The following is a 16,643-nucleotide window of genomic DNA, read 5'->3' on the forward strand; positions in this document are numbered from 1 at the left end:
TTATTTAAAGGAACAGGCCACTGGGAGTTTGACCATGCTCCAGTGAGTAAGTACATGAGCAACACGAAATAGACTTGGTATTTTTTTTTTCCCTTTCTTTTTTTTCTGGGAAGAGGTCACAAGAGTGGGGTGGTGGACTTGGGAGGACTGGGAACTGAGTGTGATGGGGTGATGTATTATGTGAAATTCCCAAATAATCAATAATATTATTATGGATAACAAACAATATGCACATCGGTCCTTTTCTATGTCTTCCTTTCCTGGTGTCTGTGGCTTCCCATTCTGGGACCTCTTTTCTCTGTCTTCCTGGCTACTGCCACTACTGCTAGAGCCAACCTTTTGTTTTGAGTCTATAGATTTATGTACAGTAACTGTAAACCTTTTGAGCAATTCCCAATAATCGGGACCTATTTATACCCTCAACCCCCCTTTAACTTTTGAAGTTTCTTTTTCATGTCTGGGGCCGGTTGCATAATAAGAGCAATATTGGTTGCTTGCTGATTTTCTGGTATGTCTGGGTCTACGGGGGTGAACACCTAGTAAGCCCTACAGAGGCCCTCCAGGAACCCAGCAGGTGATTGGGAGGGCTTGTATTACCTCATTCACCTTAGACAGATGGGTGGGTTTTTTGTTTTTTGTTTTTTTAGCAGTTGCCATCAATTCTCATAACAGGGCCTGGTGAAAATTGTCCAGAGCCTCCTAGCATTGGTTGGTATTGGGGTCCAGGTCAAGTCAGGCAGAGGGGAAAATCTGTTCTATTACAGATGCCCTGTCTAAGAGCAAGCCCCTGCCTAGCCCAAGGGCAGCCTCCCTACTTTCAAGCAGGATCCTGTCTCTCTCCTCAGCTGTGAAGAGGGCGGCCAGGAACGCCTGGTAGTCACAGTTGTGTTCCCCTCCCCCTCCATAGCCAGAGCTACTCTGCATGTGTGGAGGGGAGAGGGGGCCTGAGGTAGAAGAGGTTATCCCCACAGAACAGTTGGGAGAACTAGTTCCCTCTCTCTGGTGTAGCCTGGCTGAACCTGGAGTATCTGGGTCCCCAACAAGAGGACACTGGTCTTGGGGAGTGGGTCTTGCACCAGAGAAAGCCATTAGTCAATACAGGGGAACTGGTTAGGGTGGCTGGGGCCACCAGTCACCACATTCCAGAGAGCCTGAACTGTCTGGGGGTCAAGAGATTCTTCACTGGGCCACCTGACTCCAGAAGAGGGCCAATCAGTTTCACAGAAGTCTGGAGATTTCTGGGTGAGAGGCAGACTCTGTGTCCATGCTTCCTTGAAGTGTTTTAACATGCATTTCAATGGTGTCTTGGGACCGCTCACTCCTCCCACTTTAGATCTGTCTCTTCAACCGACAGAAGTGACAGAAACACATAGGGCAGCGGTTCTCAACCTTCCTAATGCCGTGACCCTTTAATACAATTCCTCATGTTGTGGTGACCCCCAACCATAACATTGTCTTCATTGCTACTTCATAACTTTAATTTTGCTACTGTTATGAATCATAATGTAATTATTTTTGGAGATAGGGGCTTGCTGGAGGGGTCGCGACCTACAGGTTGAGAACCACTGACATGAACCCACAGACAGGCAAACAGTAAAGACAAACAGTGGTGGATGCCAGACAGACTTAAACCAGGGGGGGGTCTGGTGATGTCTCTCATGGATCCCGGACACTGGAATTAGGGCTGTGTCCAGTCTTTCCTGAGTGTCTTATTCAGGAGGCTCAATAAACAGACTGAGCTCTGGAGGCAACAGATCCAGGCGACTTTCTGTAATCTTCCATTTTGGGGTGGAGGCATCAGAAGCTTCTGGGGTGGTAGGATTAGAGGTGGGAGTTCATGGGGCTCTGGAATGTCTCAGGAACTGTCCATTTTCCTCCTGCTATCTCCTCAGAAGGGACATGAGACTCAGTCTTTGGGGATCTTGCTGGGGCCCCCAGAATGTTTTGAAGTAAGCGCTTCAGAGACCACCACACTGACACTCTTAAAGCTGAAAAGTCTTTATTACTGGCTGGTGAATGAATGGGGGACTTCACCCAAACCTGTATCCACAAAACCACATCCTGGTTGTCACATTTCAGTTAGCCAGAAGCAGAACTACAGAAGCCAAAAAGCAAGGTTAGTACACTGAGGGAATTTGCTGGAACTACTGACTAGGTCTTTGATGGATTAGGTCTTTGTTCCCATTTTGGTAGGGTTGGGGCCCACGTGCTGGGTTTTAAAGTCAGAATGGTGCCTCTAATATGGTGTCAGTGGCGCTAAGTTCTGGAGGCCTGTTACAGTACAGAATTCCCACTTTCAGGAAATATATACCTGAGTGCTCAGAAATGAAATGGCATTTTATATACATACAATCTTTCAAAAGGTCCAGGAAAAAAAAAGATGCATGTATAGACACAGAAAGAACATGTTAAAATGAAATGATAACATATTAACAGCAGGTGTCTAGGCAAAGGGAGGATCCTTATATTGCTTTTACAACTATTTGTATAAAATTTCATCCAAATAAAAAGTTATTTAAAGCAAACCCCACATCTATCCAGGGTGCTAGAGAGATGGCTAGTGTCTGAGACAGCTTGCTCTTCTAGAGAATCAGAGTTCAGTTCCCAGTAGCCAATCAGGTTGCTCACAACTGCCTATAATTCCATTTCTATCCCCTCTTTGAGGCACACCCAGGCCCCCTCACACATGTCATATATTCATATAAGCATACATACATACATACATACATACATACATACATACATACAAATAAAAATAAAAATAATAAAAATAAACCTTAGGAAACATCGCTTATCCAAACAGCCACCAAGTCCACCCAGTAATGGATGGTTGGTCACTGAGTTTGGAAGTCTGACTACTCCAAGCAAATGGTGCTGAGCATCATAGGTGACCTCGGGATCAGTTTTCTCTGCACATTTGAGGCCAGCTGCCCTATTTTCTGTTGAAGTTTTCTTGTTAGTGGATGCTTGTGCAGCTGTCGACTTTTTTTATTTTTATTTTACTGGAACCCATTTTTATTTGGTCCTGATAAAATGCAGGGCCACCCAGTGACAGGAGCAGAGGGTCTGTCCTTTGAATCGGTCTGACACCTCCCACACTTCCTCCTACTGTATTCCTAGGCCATCACGGTGACTTCCATGGGGAAAAGCCACACTAATGATACAAGTTGATTTTGTGATGGACTACATGTACGTGCTTTTGGTAAAGTCTAGATGGGCCCAGAAGGATCAGTGTCACTTACTGGGGCCTCATAACAGGAACCTGCAATGAGCCTCATCACTGCTGAAATGTCACATGTCCTCAGCAATCGCCCTTCCACCCTTCCCTTCACAAACACGGGGCAAGAAGCCAGGTTTCTCGGCGGTGGCTGATAAACAGCACAATCAGAACGGTTTGTATAATTCCAGTTAGAAAGTTGCCTGTTTCAACTTCCCAGCACCAAAGGGCTAGGGGCCTCAGAGGAGGCACAGCAGCATCCTGCAGGAACTTTCAGAACTGCTCTTTCCTGATTTCAGCATGGAAAGCAAAGGCGCTTGAGGAGCTAACATAGTTTCATTGTTCATGTCTGACAGCCGCAAAGAAAACTCTAGAACTCAGCTCTTGGGTGCTACGTGTTGCTGAGATGTTGGCGCAAGGGGATGGGGTAGGCAGAAGGAAAGGGGTGGTGCGTCCTTACTAAGTAGAGGTAGCTCCAGATAGTCAGGGTCTCTGCCACAGTCTACGGATGGAAAAGCCAGTCAGTGTCCTTTAGTACACAGCTGGTGTGACTCCTCACATACTCTCTTGCAGACACTGGAGGCTCAGATTTTCTGATCCCTCAACAAAAATGTCAGGACACAGAGCAGCTCCACGTTTTAGGGTCATACAGCTCACATTCAAGGCGGCAGTTGAGGAGCGTTTTCCGCAAAGGCATCTTGAGGGAACCCCCAATAATGAGGCTTTCTGGTGTACAGTTACTAATGAAGCTGGGAAGGAAGGGAGAGAGAGTGGGAGGGAGGGAAGGGTCTTCTTGTGGGTCTTCTACTAACAACTTGCAAAACCAACCCCAAACTGTAGCTGTGAAAGGTCTATACATTGAGCTGCCCAAGAGTGCCTAGCACACCCAAGGCCACTCTTGTCTTTCTTTTGGCTTCTAAAGAGTTCAGCCATGGGATAATCAGGTTTTAGGGATTGGGGCAAAGTCTTGAAAAATAGCTGTCCAAGTGTCAGCTGAGGAAGGATGAAAAGCTACTTCACTGGGCTTTGCATTTTCAAATATTTTATTTATTTGTGTATTGCTCTACTCTCTCTCTTTCCTTCTCTCTTTCCCTCTCCCCCTCCCCCTCCCCTCTCACACACATAGTGGGCACACATGCTCAGATGTCAGGGCATGCTTGTGGAGGTAAAGGAGGCAGCTTGTTAAGAGTCAGTCCTCTCCATCCAACAGGTAGGATCCAGGGATGGAAATCATACAATCAGGCTTGGCAGCAAAGTGCCTAGCTGGGAAAGCCAAGGGCTTAAAAAAATCACCCAAACAAGTTTAGCTGAGGGGCTGCATGTGGTTGGTTATGCAGAGCCTGAACACGGTGTGCACATTTCTTGGCCATGTACACAGGGGACTTATTTTTGTAAAGCCCACTTTCTGATTTAGACGACTTTCAGACTCGAAGCAGAATTGAAAGTGCCTGAGGTTCCGATATACTCTCTGCCTCTACAAGCACACCTTCCTCCACATCAGCAGCCCACCAGAGAAGGACCAATGAACCCACACTGACAAATCACTATCCACATCAAAAAAAAAAAAAAGTTTAAATTGCTGTCTTCTCTTGGGGTTGCGTATTTCCTGGGGTGAAAGCAATTTAATGACATGTATCCACATTTGTACTATCACATGGGGTATTTTCACACTCTAAAAGTTTTGCTCAACCCTCCATTTGGTGACTCCACTGATTTTTTTTCAAATTGTTTCCAGCTTTGTCCTTTCATGAAGTCATATAAAAAATGTCACCACACAGTCCATGGCCTTTTTTCGTTGGCTTCATTTGCTTAGTACCATGCACCTAAGGTTCCCGGGTGTCTTTTCACAGCTTGAGTGATTCAAGTATTTTCCTTGGCACGGAACAATCTCTTATCATCTGCTCCCGTAACGATTCCCTTCCTCACTGAAAGCCATCTTGGTGACTTCTGAGCTTTGGAAACTATTAGTAAAGCTGCTCGAAGGATCTGCATGTAGGCTCTTGCATAGGTGAACGTTCTCAGTCCATTTGGGTTTTACAGTAAAAATAATTTAAGGCTTGGAAGAAACTCCCATCTGCTCTCCAATGGATCCATGCCATTTAGCATTTCCTCTTCAGTAAATGAGAGCTCTGGTTGCTCTGCATCCTAGCAAGCATTTGGTGTTACCTCTTCTGAATTTTGGCCACTTCAGTAAGTGTGTGATTTAATCTGCATTCATTTTCCTCTTGGTACCAGGGTAGAGCATCTTCTCATCGGCTTTTCTTTAAAGAGGTGTCTAGGTCTTTGGCTCACTTTTAAAAAAAGGGGTACTTGTGACTGTTGAGTTTTAAGGGTTCTTTGCACATCTTGGGTAACATTCCTTTATCTGATGTCAGTGGAGAAGACTTCCTCCTAGTCTATGGCTTGTAATTTCATTCTCTTGACTGTTTTCCACAGAACAGGTTTTACTTTTTCTTCCTCACTTCCCTTTCCCTTCTTGCCCCTTCTTTTCGAGATGCTGGGGCCTCAGACTCACGGCCTGCTGCATGCTACCTGAGAGCTCTACCCCTGAGCTGGCTGGATATCCAGAAACTTGATCTTTACAGAGTTTGGATCATAGATTGCGTCTTTACAGGTCATCAAAACTAAACTCAAGCCAGATTTTCTTCCATCTTATCTCCAGGTTTTTCTTAGTTTTTTTTTTTTTTTTTTTTTTTAGGATGCATCATGGTCTGTTCTTCAGCTTCTTACATCTTGCATGTGGATGTTTGCTGCTGCATTGTGTGACTTTTGCTCCCTTTGTCAAAAGATCAGCTGACTCTATGTAAGTAGCTCTATGTCTGGGCTTCCTACCCACAGACCTCTTCCAGGTTCTGATGTTACTCTCCTTCAAGCCTGTTGGCTATTAGGGGTCCCTGGTCTCTTCTAGGTGTGTCCAACCTGGTTGTGACACCTTTGGCACACGAGGGCTGTGACTGCGGGTCAACACAAAAATCACAAGCTCACTTAAAACATTACTAGTTTTTCTTCTAACACGATTGCACAGTTTCTGAGCACAGAGTTTGTAAATGATGTTATATAAAAATGTCAAAATATTGGACATGCTCAACAGATTTTAGAGACAGTGAGCCAACAAGCACAGAGTAAATTTTTGGGTTTTGATTGAGATTTCATCAAATCAGGCTGGGAAGCACTAATATCCTAACACTGAGTTTTCCTATCTGCAAACACAAAACATCCTACCTTGCGGTTTTTCCGTTTCTTCCACTAGTTTCATTTCCCTCCTCGAGACCGCACAGACATTTTGTTAGACCCGTGCCTACAGACTGTATTTCACTTTGAGAGGTGCTCATATGAATGGGGCTATATTTTGAATTTCAGACTCTGCTTGTTCGTTGCTGGTACATAGGGAAATGACTTGACTTACATGTATTATTAACTTGGTCTCCTGCAGTATGGCTATGGCTTCCCCTTTAAAAATACCCCCTTTCCTTCATATATATATTTTGGAAACTTTGTCCAGCATCCTCTCTGGGCACCTCCTCTGATCCCAGAAGGAACAGACTAGCCCAAACCAATCAGACTTAGGAAAGTTTCTCTACCTTGGAGGCAGGGGTGAGGACATTAATACAAATGCTCCCTGTCGCTGGGGATTGCAGATTTCTTGCCACAAAAAGGTCCAACAGGACCCTAATCGGTATAAAAGAGCTGGGGAAGTGGCACTGAAAATTAGTGTTATAGACTGACCCACTTCTCTTCCTCCTCCGAGAGAAAGAAGCTAAGGCAGGCTGGCAGAGAACTAAGTAACATAAGTATTGAGTGTGACTGTTCTCTGAGCCGAACAGCCACCATCTTGGGGAGTTCAGCTGAGCCCACTTGCAAAAGAATCATCCCAGCTTGCCTTGTTGATTGTTCACACCTCTCACAAAGGGGTGGGAGGGCCACAAGACTCTCACCTGGGCATCCAGCTGCTCTCTACCACCTGTTTATGCAATCCAGCCTTAACTACAGGATTGGTGGGACACTAGAGTATATAGACTGGGGGAGGCTAGGGAAGGGGCTTCATCCTCGGGGCGAAGAGGAAGCCCTCATCCCTGCTGGGTAAAGGCTTTCCAGGGGCAGCCTTTCAGGGGAGGTGTACCCACATCTCTGTAAGCAGCTCTGTATCTAAGCCCAGGAAACTCATTGACTCTCCAGAGTGAACTTTAAGAGGATGGTGCCCCAGTTTGTCCTCTGGACTTTAGGAGAAAAAGGATGTTGCTTATGGCTCCCCCTGAGAAGGAATTTTATCAAGTAATATGAACAGAACCCACCCCCTTTTAGGAACCATTTATTTTCTCTGGAAACCCCAAACCTATCAAAGTTTGACAAAAATACAGATCCCAATTGCTCAGGAGGTTGAGGTTGAGGCAGGATAGTTAGGACAATTGAATCTGAGGCCAGCCTGGGCTTTAAAGAAAACTCTATGTGAGAGCCGACGACACAGTGAGACCTTCTCAGAACAAAACCAGAACAACAACAAAGCCACCATCATCTGCCAATCCTGTGCAATTGTTTGTTACCATGGAAACAAGCTGATAAAAATCCAGTGGTAAAATCATGCCAGGGAAGAGGTCAAAGGGCAAGTCAGGGATTTTCTTCACTCTGCAGATTATTTCAAACATTTCATGTGCATCGGTATTTTTTTTTTTTTTTTTTTTTTTTTGGTTTTTTCGAGACAGAGTTTCTCTGTGTAGCTTTGCGCCTTTCCTGGATCTCGCGCTGTAGTCCAGGCTGGCCTCGAACTCACAGAGATCCGCCTGCCTCTGCCTCCCGAGTGCTGGGATTAAAGGCGTGCGCCACCACCGCCCGGCGTGCATCGGTATTTTGCCCGCAAGTCTCTGGCTGTGTACCACATGTGTGCATGGTGCCTAAAGAGGCCAGAAGTGGGTGTTGGATCTTTTGGAACTGGTGTTACAGATGGCTGTGTGCCACTATGTGGGTGCTGGGAACTGAACCCAGATCTTCTGCAAGGGTTCTCAACCACTGAGCAGTCTCTTAAGCCTCAATATGCTTACCACTAGTATTTCTTTTTGTGAATTTTTTTTCTAGATTAGACACCCAGACGTAGAATTATTGGTTCCTCTGCAATAAGTACTCTTAACCTCTGAGCCATTTATCTTGTCCCCTCAGCAAAATTTTAAACTTGAGTAAAATTCCTATTATTAGGAGGGAGCATACAGAGATGTAACACAACTGTAAACACCGGAGTTAAAGAGCAGAACTCAGTAGTTAGAGCCTGGAGGCAGGAAGTCCTGGCTCCCTTACCCCAAATACCCCAAAGCTCGTGTTTACTCAACTACCTGTCCAGGAGCTACCCAGCCTTCAGGGTTTCCTGTGTTCTCCACCCAGTGGAAATGCCTGCAAATTTTTCCTTCCAGAATCTGTCGTTTGGAATGATTATGACCAAACTAATGTGTCCAATCTGGCCTGGGAAGGTGGCGCTACCTGGAAAATACAGGGACTGGAGTTAAGATCCTCAGAATCCATGGACAAACAGGGCCGGTGTTGTGATGGCCTACAATCCTAGCACTCAGGAGGCAGAAACAAGGGATCCCTGGAACAAACTAGCAAGTTAGGCTAGCCAGAATCACGGAGCTGGAATTGGCATGCTCTGAGTTCAGCCAGAGACTGAAGTGTCTCAATAAGGTGGAAATTGATTAGTATATCCATGTCAACTTAAGGACTCCATATGCATACACATATAAGTGCAAACAAGCTTGTTTACGAAACATGTGAACACACACCATATCCAATTTACTGCATACAAACCCACATCAGGCTGCAGAAAAGGGGTAAAGGACTAGATGGAGCACATGATGTCACTCTGCTAGAAGTGATCATCTGCCCAGCTACCGCCACAGTTGGGTAGGTGCAGACCAAACTCAATGTAATGATCTAAGGCCTTCACATCTTGCCATGTTTCTATCCATGTATTGAGGGCAAGCAAGGCTCTACATGGTTCTGTATGTAGCTCCACACTCACATAGAGATAGGAGGCAATGGTGTGCTTGCTTTGCAGGGTATATTGTCTGACAGGCAGATGTCTCTCCTGTCTGAACACCAGCTGCAGAGAAGTTTTGGGCAATGTGCAGTTATCCAATAACTTAATGGCAAGCAAAACTGGAGGCAGTTATCAGAACACTGAGTCCATTCCAAAGATCAGAAAGGTCAGGGTATGGAGGGCTTGACAGTTGCTTGCCTTCAAATTGGATTAAAAGGAAACTAGCGGGAAGCCTCTGTGTTCCAGGATGTTAATGAAACCTGCCTTCTACTACACAGCTGGCGTGACTCATACTGATGCACATCGGGAACACTTCAGGACAGGAAGGTGTTGATTCTGGAGACTGGAGCTCCACCACACCTGACTCAGAAGCACGGATGTGCCACACAGACCAGGTACACAAAGAGGCGGCGACGTAGTCTGGACACACAAAATGCTGCCATAAGAGGAAACTACACTTCTTTAGCTCCAGCACAAACACAATCAAGAACACATATACAGTTCTGGACCACTGATTTGCAACATTTAAATTCAATGGTAGAATGCACTAATACATTTAATGATGCTATTTTAATAATTCATAGGAAACACATATGGACACCCAATGAAGTCATCTTTATTGCATATTGCTATTTTAGAAAATGTACAGTCTCATAACACACACAACATCTTTTTTTTCTTGGTTCTGTAACAACAGTCTTGCACCTACAGACTAAGTGGTTCCAACTACTAAGCTAATAAGATATGAGACATTTAATTAAGTTTAAAAATTATAATGCTTTGTCTTTTTGGCATTATTTAAAAAAAATCTTTAAAATACACACTCAAGAGAGCAAAGTGGCTACTTACACCAGCACCAGTCTAAAAGTAGATTTTTTGTTTGTTTGTTTGTTTGTAACAATGGCACATGGAATTACCTGCACACAGTTTTTAGGAAATTAACAAAAACTGGGAATGGTAAAGGAGGCCTACATCAAAGTGAGGATGATTTTAAAAGGGCAAGGGGACATGCTACACAGACTTGCTCTGTTGTGAGTCTCTTTCCACAGTTCCAAAACTGAGCTGGGCCAAACTTTTCCTGCTATAAATAGAAAAGAATATACATAGAGGCACTTAATCAGGGATGGCGGGCGCCATCACTCCATCCCACTCCTCCTCCCCTCCAAGCTCGCCGAGCCAAGTCTCCATCAGCAGCACCAAGGCCATGATGTGTTTGCAGACTGTAGCTCGGGGCTGGGAGTCAGCTCTGCTTTGTACCTGTGACTGCTTTACTGAAGAGCCATTTACTTCCATACAATGGGTAGAAAGTGGATACATTTGCAATGAAGGAAAACAAAAAGTAAAAAAACCACAGCTCTTGACAATTCTTAGAGCACTGTTTCACAGCTTTTACACAGCACAGATCCCTTGCCATCTGTACTAAGCATTATAGTTCATACAGATTATTTTTAAATAGTATGACTCCTTGTAATACTATGCACAGTGGTATTCTATCGTCCCTGAAAACCCGTTAAAATGTGAACTCCTTGGCGGGCAGGGACTCTGTCTTGCTTACCACTACAGCTCTACTATGCCTGGTACATAGTAAGTGCTTAATAAATATTTGATACTTGACTGAAAAACTCAATTTAGTGAGTAGATAATATTCTAGTGCAATAGGAACAACTACTCTCTCCACAGGAAACCCAACCAAAAAGGATAGATGAAAACCACAGAGAAGACACTAGTCCCTCCCCACACCCAAGGACAAATAAATAAAGCAAAAGGAAACAAACCAGTAACAGTCCTCTTTACACAGCATATAATTTAAGGATACTAAGAGTTGGCAGGTCAGTGGTAAGCATCTATATTTTATTTTATAATGCTCATTGTTTCGTCATTTCTCCCTGAGAGCTTTATTTTTTTGGACTGAAATTGTACAGGTAGCGTCACTGACACACAATTGAAAATGACAACACGTAACAGCAATCGCTTCAAATATTCTTTGAGATAAATAGATCTGAGCATCCCTGGAGATCCCGTTGACACTTTGTGTCCACTGTGAGTGTCCTTTATTCCAAGACAGGCAGCATGGCCTACACGGGAAACAGAAGACACCCCCAAAGCACCCTATATGCCTTTAATAAGAATCTTCAGGGAGTTCTTCCACTAAGTCTTGGGTGGGAAATTTCATTTTCCAGGTTTATATATCTGCATTGTTAGGTCAACAAGAAGGTTCTGGCAATCCCGGCCTTTAGTCAGGATGCAGGTGGCATTATTTAGAAAGCGTGTTTTAAAGAAAGAGAGAGAAAGAAAGAAAGAGAGAAAGAAAGGAAGAAAGAAATGAAAGAAATCATCAAGAGCACTTGGCAGAAAAAAAATCAATGAAATTAGAGGGGGAAACCTGGTGTTCAAGTTTTAACTATATAAAAGAATTGTGATTGACATTCTACATGATATGAATGTGTGCAAGATGTTCTCAGCAGACATCTGTAGACTGTGCCCCAGCAGCAGCATCGGACCTCGAAGCTGTTCTTCCAAGTCAGTCACTGACGCGGGCAGAGTGTCGCGCCGGCAGCCACCAAACTCATCCAAATCCGTGTTTCCAACTCCATTTCTACCAGTGAAAATTGTCTCACTACAGCAACCTTGGGAACCATAAAATACTTCACAAGACAAGCCTTTTTTTTTAACTTCCCGTTTTCTTCTTTTCTTCCTTTTTTTTTTTTTTTTTTTAAATGTTAAGGAATGTCTCTTATCTGTTTCAGGAGAGAGTATTGTGCTTCTGAACAGCCTCGGTGTTCAGGGAAAGAGAATGAGCCCCACTCAATATGAATGTATACACAGAGAGTTTCTGAGCACACACATTAACATAAACTTTTTAAGCATACACATAGGTCCCGGGACAACAGCCAGACTTCTATATACATTTTCACATATATACACATACATTTACACACACACATTCACACCTCACTCACAGGTGAGAGAAGAAATTGCCACTGTTTGGATTGCAAGGCAGTGTAAAGAAAAGTTCTAGTCACGCCAAAGGGCTGCTACTGCGCTTTCTAGAAAAGGATGCAAGAGAATTAAAAATTCAGTTTTGTGATTGGTCGCTCCCGGCTCCCATCCGTCACCTGGTTGGAAATGCGTTTGCGGTTCCGTTTGAGTTTGGAAAGGTCTTTGTCAAACACTTCTCCCGAGCGTAGAGCCGAGACCAGGTCGTCAAACTCCCCGCTCTCTTCGCTGTTCTCCTTGGCCTTCCTCATCCTACGCTCCCTTTCCCGCTGTTCTTTGAGCTGCACACAGAAGGAATCCTCTTAGGGTTAAAGTGTACTGCGGTTTCGGTATGGAAGAATTCTGGGCCATGAGGGAAGGGGGGAATCTCTTACATGCAGCTGAAACGTGTGTGTGTGTGTGTGTGTGTGTGTGTGTGTGTGTGTGTGTGTGTGTGTGTGTGTGTGTGTGATGTGAGGCCACTGCAAAAACAATGCGCAATGAAGGAAAAATGACCTTACCAACCTGTAGGTAAGTTTCATTAGATTCTCTCTCTGCATTTGAGGGAGTTCATAGGTAATTTAGGGCTATTATAAAGGATGCTAATGTCCTTTTGGAAATTTACCATCGCTTCTTGAAGGTAATTTTTAAGGGGATCCACTTGTGGGATATGGACAGGCTTTTTCAGTTTTTGAAAACTGCCAAATTGCTCAAGAGAAATGTAATATGGATCTAAGCTACCTGAGTCACTCTAGAATGCACGGTTAGGCCCTCCTTTTCAGTGCAGCACAGTGCTGTGGAAACAGCCTGGGTCTGGGCCACCGCTGGGTGCCGGAGCACCTGTCTATCATGTGGTCCTGGCTTTGGTCCCCAGCACCACAGAAGGGAAAGACTGAACCACAGGAAACAGGGCTGCAGCGAGGGCTTCCAGGCGGACCTGCTGGGGGAGGCCTCTCTCACCTGAGCTTCCATGCGGGCGCGCCTCTCTTCCTCCTCCTTCCTTTTCCTCATGTTGTCATTCTCCTGTTTCGCTTCTGCCACAGCTTGAAGAAACTGATCAAAAATCCCAAAGAATTCATCTGGCTGTATTTTGCCAGCCTCTTCCCCAAAGTGCTTCACTGCTTTAGTGAACTGGAGGAAAAGATTTGAAAAAGGAAAAAAAAAAAAAAAGGCCTCAGTGTTCCAAGAGACCTGCTTCCACAGTCAGATCAAATTCTCCCTAAAGGCTGAGAGCTCAAACAGAACGGATGGATTTTAGCCAGCCTGTTATTTACCTTCGGCTGCTGAGCACACCTACTCATCATTTCCAAGGCTGGAAACGGAGGCCTCCCTGACTCCTGGAACCATGTATCCTGTCCACTTCATTTCAGCCTAACATCGACGATTTCCTCCTACGACGACTCTGCATTTACTAAACAACAGTAAACTCGAGCAGGCAGGACTGAAGGACAAGACACCCAAGACCCACAGACTAACGGCAAGCCCAGCAGGGCTCCGGAACCTTGCACTTTAAGCTGTCCTTTGAAGTCGTTTAATACCATTTATTGGGGCCACCTGGTGAATATGAAACACAAATGGGACCCGGGACTTCTCAGCTATCCATAAATAGGCTAATATTGTCGTTGGGCTCCCCAGCTCTAATCAGGAAAAATAACTGACTGTGGAGTCATTAATACCACCCAAAGTTTCTGACTGAGATTACTGTAGGCCAGTCTGTTTAATGCCTCTTTCTAAAACTGACAAATACAAAGTTAGGGATAATTTTAAAAACTTACACAAAATATATAGTAACAAAACAGTATGTGCAGTTTTTTTCCCCCAACCTCTTAACTGTTTCTGATTTTAGATCTCTGAGCACTTTCCTTAGTAACTTGGGAGAGAGTTGTTCTCAAGTCTCAGCATTACCTGGACTGCACAGGGACAGCATCACTCCTGTCAGACTGAGCTCCGCGGCTGGGCAGGGCCCAGCGCTGCTGGCCCGAGCAGCCCGGTTCAGAGACCAGGCTTCAGAGCTGACTGAATTCTCCTTCCTGTGCTACTCAACAACTTTCTGATCTGACCTTCTATTCTTCATATTCAGATCACAGCAAGTGTGGAGGCCCACAGAGGCTTCCTAGGGAGACCTTACTCAGGGTCAGAGAATCTGGCCTTGCTTTACCCAGCAGGGCTGCATAATAGCGTGATCTGGGTAGGGGCGTGTTTACCAGGTGTTTGGAAGGGTCTACACTTGGCTGTATGGTGTGGTTTGATCTTGCAAGGGGGAGATCTTTTGCCTCTCCCCTGGATATATTATAAAAAAGCTCTTTTGAATAAAGCTTGAAGCGGCTGGGTATTTGACCCAAGCCCTCCTGAAGCTATCCTGTATCTCTGTCTTTCTCCTCGTCTCTTTCTATCTTTCTACCTAATATTTCCTCACTCCTCTCTTCTCCACCCAAGAACCCTTTGAAAGGTGAGAGTAGGTCGGAGCTGGACTCTGGCAGACTCCCACAAGCAGGCTTGCATCCTCTTCAATTCCACAGTTTCTAATTGACTTGATTTTTCTTGTATTACCTATATTGTTAAAGCTTCGGACATTTCAGTAAAATTATGCATGTTAAAGAAGGTGTTTTCTATGTTCTTATAGATGACAATTTTGACTCAGATGTGCATGTTGGTCCACATTTCATAATTAGCTTGTTATTTTAAATTTAGTTATTGTGTGTGCACACATGTAGGTGTGCAGGTGCATGTGTGCCATGGTACTCATGTAAAGGTCAGAGGACAATCTTTAGAGTCATTCTGTCTTCCTGCTGGGAGGCCATCAGCTTTGCATGGAAAGTGGTTTTACTTACTGAAGCATCGCACTGGCCATCCTGTTTTAAAATATATTTTCTACCCTTTTCTCTTAGTGTGGAGCTATTCTCAATGTTTTACTTATTTGGAAATATTTTATTACAAAACAGAACTCTTTAGGGAAAAACCTAACATTCTTCACACACCACATTAGAGTAGTCTAGCTGGATTCATGGTTTTATAAGCTGATTTCTAAAAGTTCTGGAATGAACAAAACAGCAATAAACAGTCTACAGCTGAGCTTCTAAAATATTCAAGTTCATGCACTTTAAGCCATCATGGATGATCTTTTTATCTAGGAATTCTAGTGACGATGAAGTCATGTATATTTTAGTTTTAGAAATCTGAAGGAACCTCGGGCCAGATTAATGTTCCCACACACAAAAACACAGGGTTCTCTGCATGTGTAGTTAAATAAATAAATACATATCCGAGTTGATTCTGTATTTTAGCTCCTTGATGAGGTAGGTTATATCTAGAACCCTAGAGCAGGGGTCCCCTTCTTTTACAAACACAAGAATGAATAGGATTCTCACGATGGCAGTTTGGCCACACCCATGGATACTGTTTGTTTTGTTCCCACTGTGGCACAGCAGAGGTGGATTCCTAATGGCGGCCATGTGGCACATACTGTCTCCTTTTTTATTTGGTGGGGCTGGAAGGTAGTACTGAGATTCGCTGATGTTTGTGAACACAGCCTCTGAACTTGAACTCAATAAACCACACCAAATAACCCAATCTGACCACTGGCAAATGATGCCTACAGCTCAAGTCTGAAGGAGAGACTGAGGTAAAGGGTATAAGGTGGCAGCAGAAAGACTGTGCTGGTTAGTTTTTGTCAACTAGACATATCTGGGACAAGTGGAATGTCAATTGAGGAATTTCCTACAACAGCCTGGCTTGTGGGGTAAGTCTGTCTGGGGCATTTTCTTAATTAATGATTGATGTTGGAAGGCTCAGGCCACTGTGGGTGGTGCCACCCTTGGGCAGGTGGTCCTGTGTTGAATGAGGAGGCAGGCTGAGCAAGCTGTGGGAAGCAAGCCAGTGAGCAGTATTCTTCTATGGCTCTGCTTCAGTTCCTGCCTTGAGTTCCTTCCCTGACTTCCCTTCATGATGGACTGTGATTGGGGCACATAAGCCAAATAAACCCTTTCCTCCCCAAGTTGCTCTTGGTCATTTTAGCACAGCAACAAAAAGCAAACTTGGAGATGGACAGTGTGGAATGCTGTTAATGAGAATGGGCCTAATACCACCCATGAATAGTTACCTGAGGGAAGAAATACCAAGACAGCATCCTTAGATGTCTTAGGTTATTACCTAATAAAAGGTTATTAGCCTTTCTACATAAGAACACAAATTTTAAATAGAAAGAATCACAAAAAAGAAATGTCTTACTAAAACAGCGTTCCTTTGTAATGATGCTGTGAAATAAAATGCATCTGTTAACATGCTCTGCATATTTGCAGAGACAGTATCCTGTCCCCTTGAGGCTCTGTTTCAGATAAGCACAGAGACATGTGACCTTGGTCATACCTGCTCCTGGCTCTCATCACTTACTCTGCTTTCCGAGATGAGCATATCAGTCCAGTGGAAACC

At 44.3% G+C, this 16,643-nt stretch overlaps 1 protein-coding gene across 3 annotated transcripts in view; it reads right to left on the minus strand.

Annotated features, from left to right (window-relative positions):
- Positions 1-9,833: 9,833 nt before the first annotated feature.
- The window catches only part of Daam1 (dishevelled associated activator of morphogenesis 1), a 172,790-nt gene continuing 165,980 nt past the window's right edge, over positions 9,834-16,643 (minus strand). For all 3 annotated transcript variants that reach the window (XM_052739623.1, XM_052739624.1, XM_052739622.1), the window contains 2 exons: positions 13,176-13,346; positions 9,834-12,517 (listed from right to left, as the gene is read on the minus strand). In XM_052739623.1, coding sequence (XP_052595583.1) covers positions 12,308-12,517; positions 13,176-13,346 — 381 coding nt within the window. In that variant the 3' untranslated portion in view covers positions 9,834-12,307. The remainder of the gene's footprint in view (positions 12,518-13,175; positions 13,347-16,643) is intronic.

This window comes from Peromyscus californicus, unplaced genomic scaffold (assembly GCF_007827085.1).
Source record: "Peromyscus californicus insignis strain IS unplaced genomic scaffold, ASM782708v3 Scaffold_15__1_contigs__length_86483966, whole genome shotgun sequence".
Taxonomy (NCBI): Eukaryota; Metazoa; Chordata; class Mammalia; order Rodentia; family Cricetidae; genus Peromyscus; species Peromyscus californicus.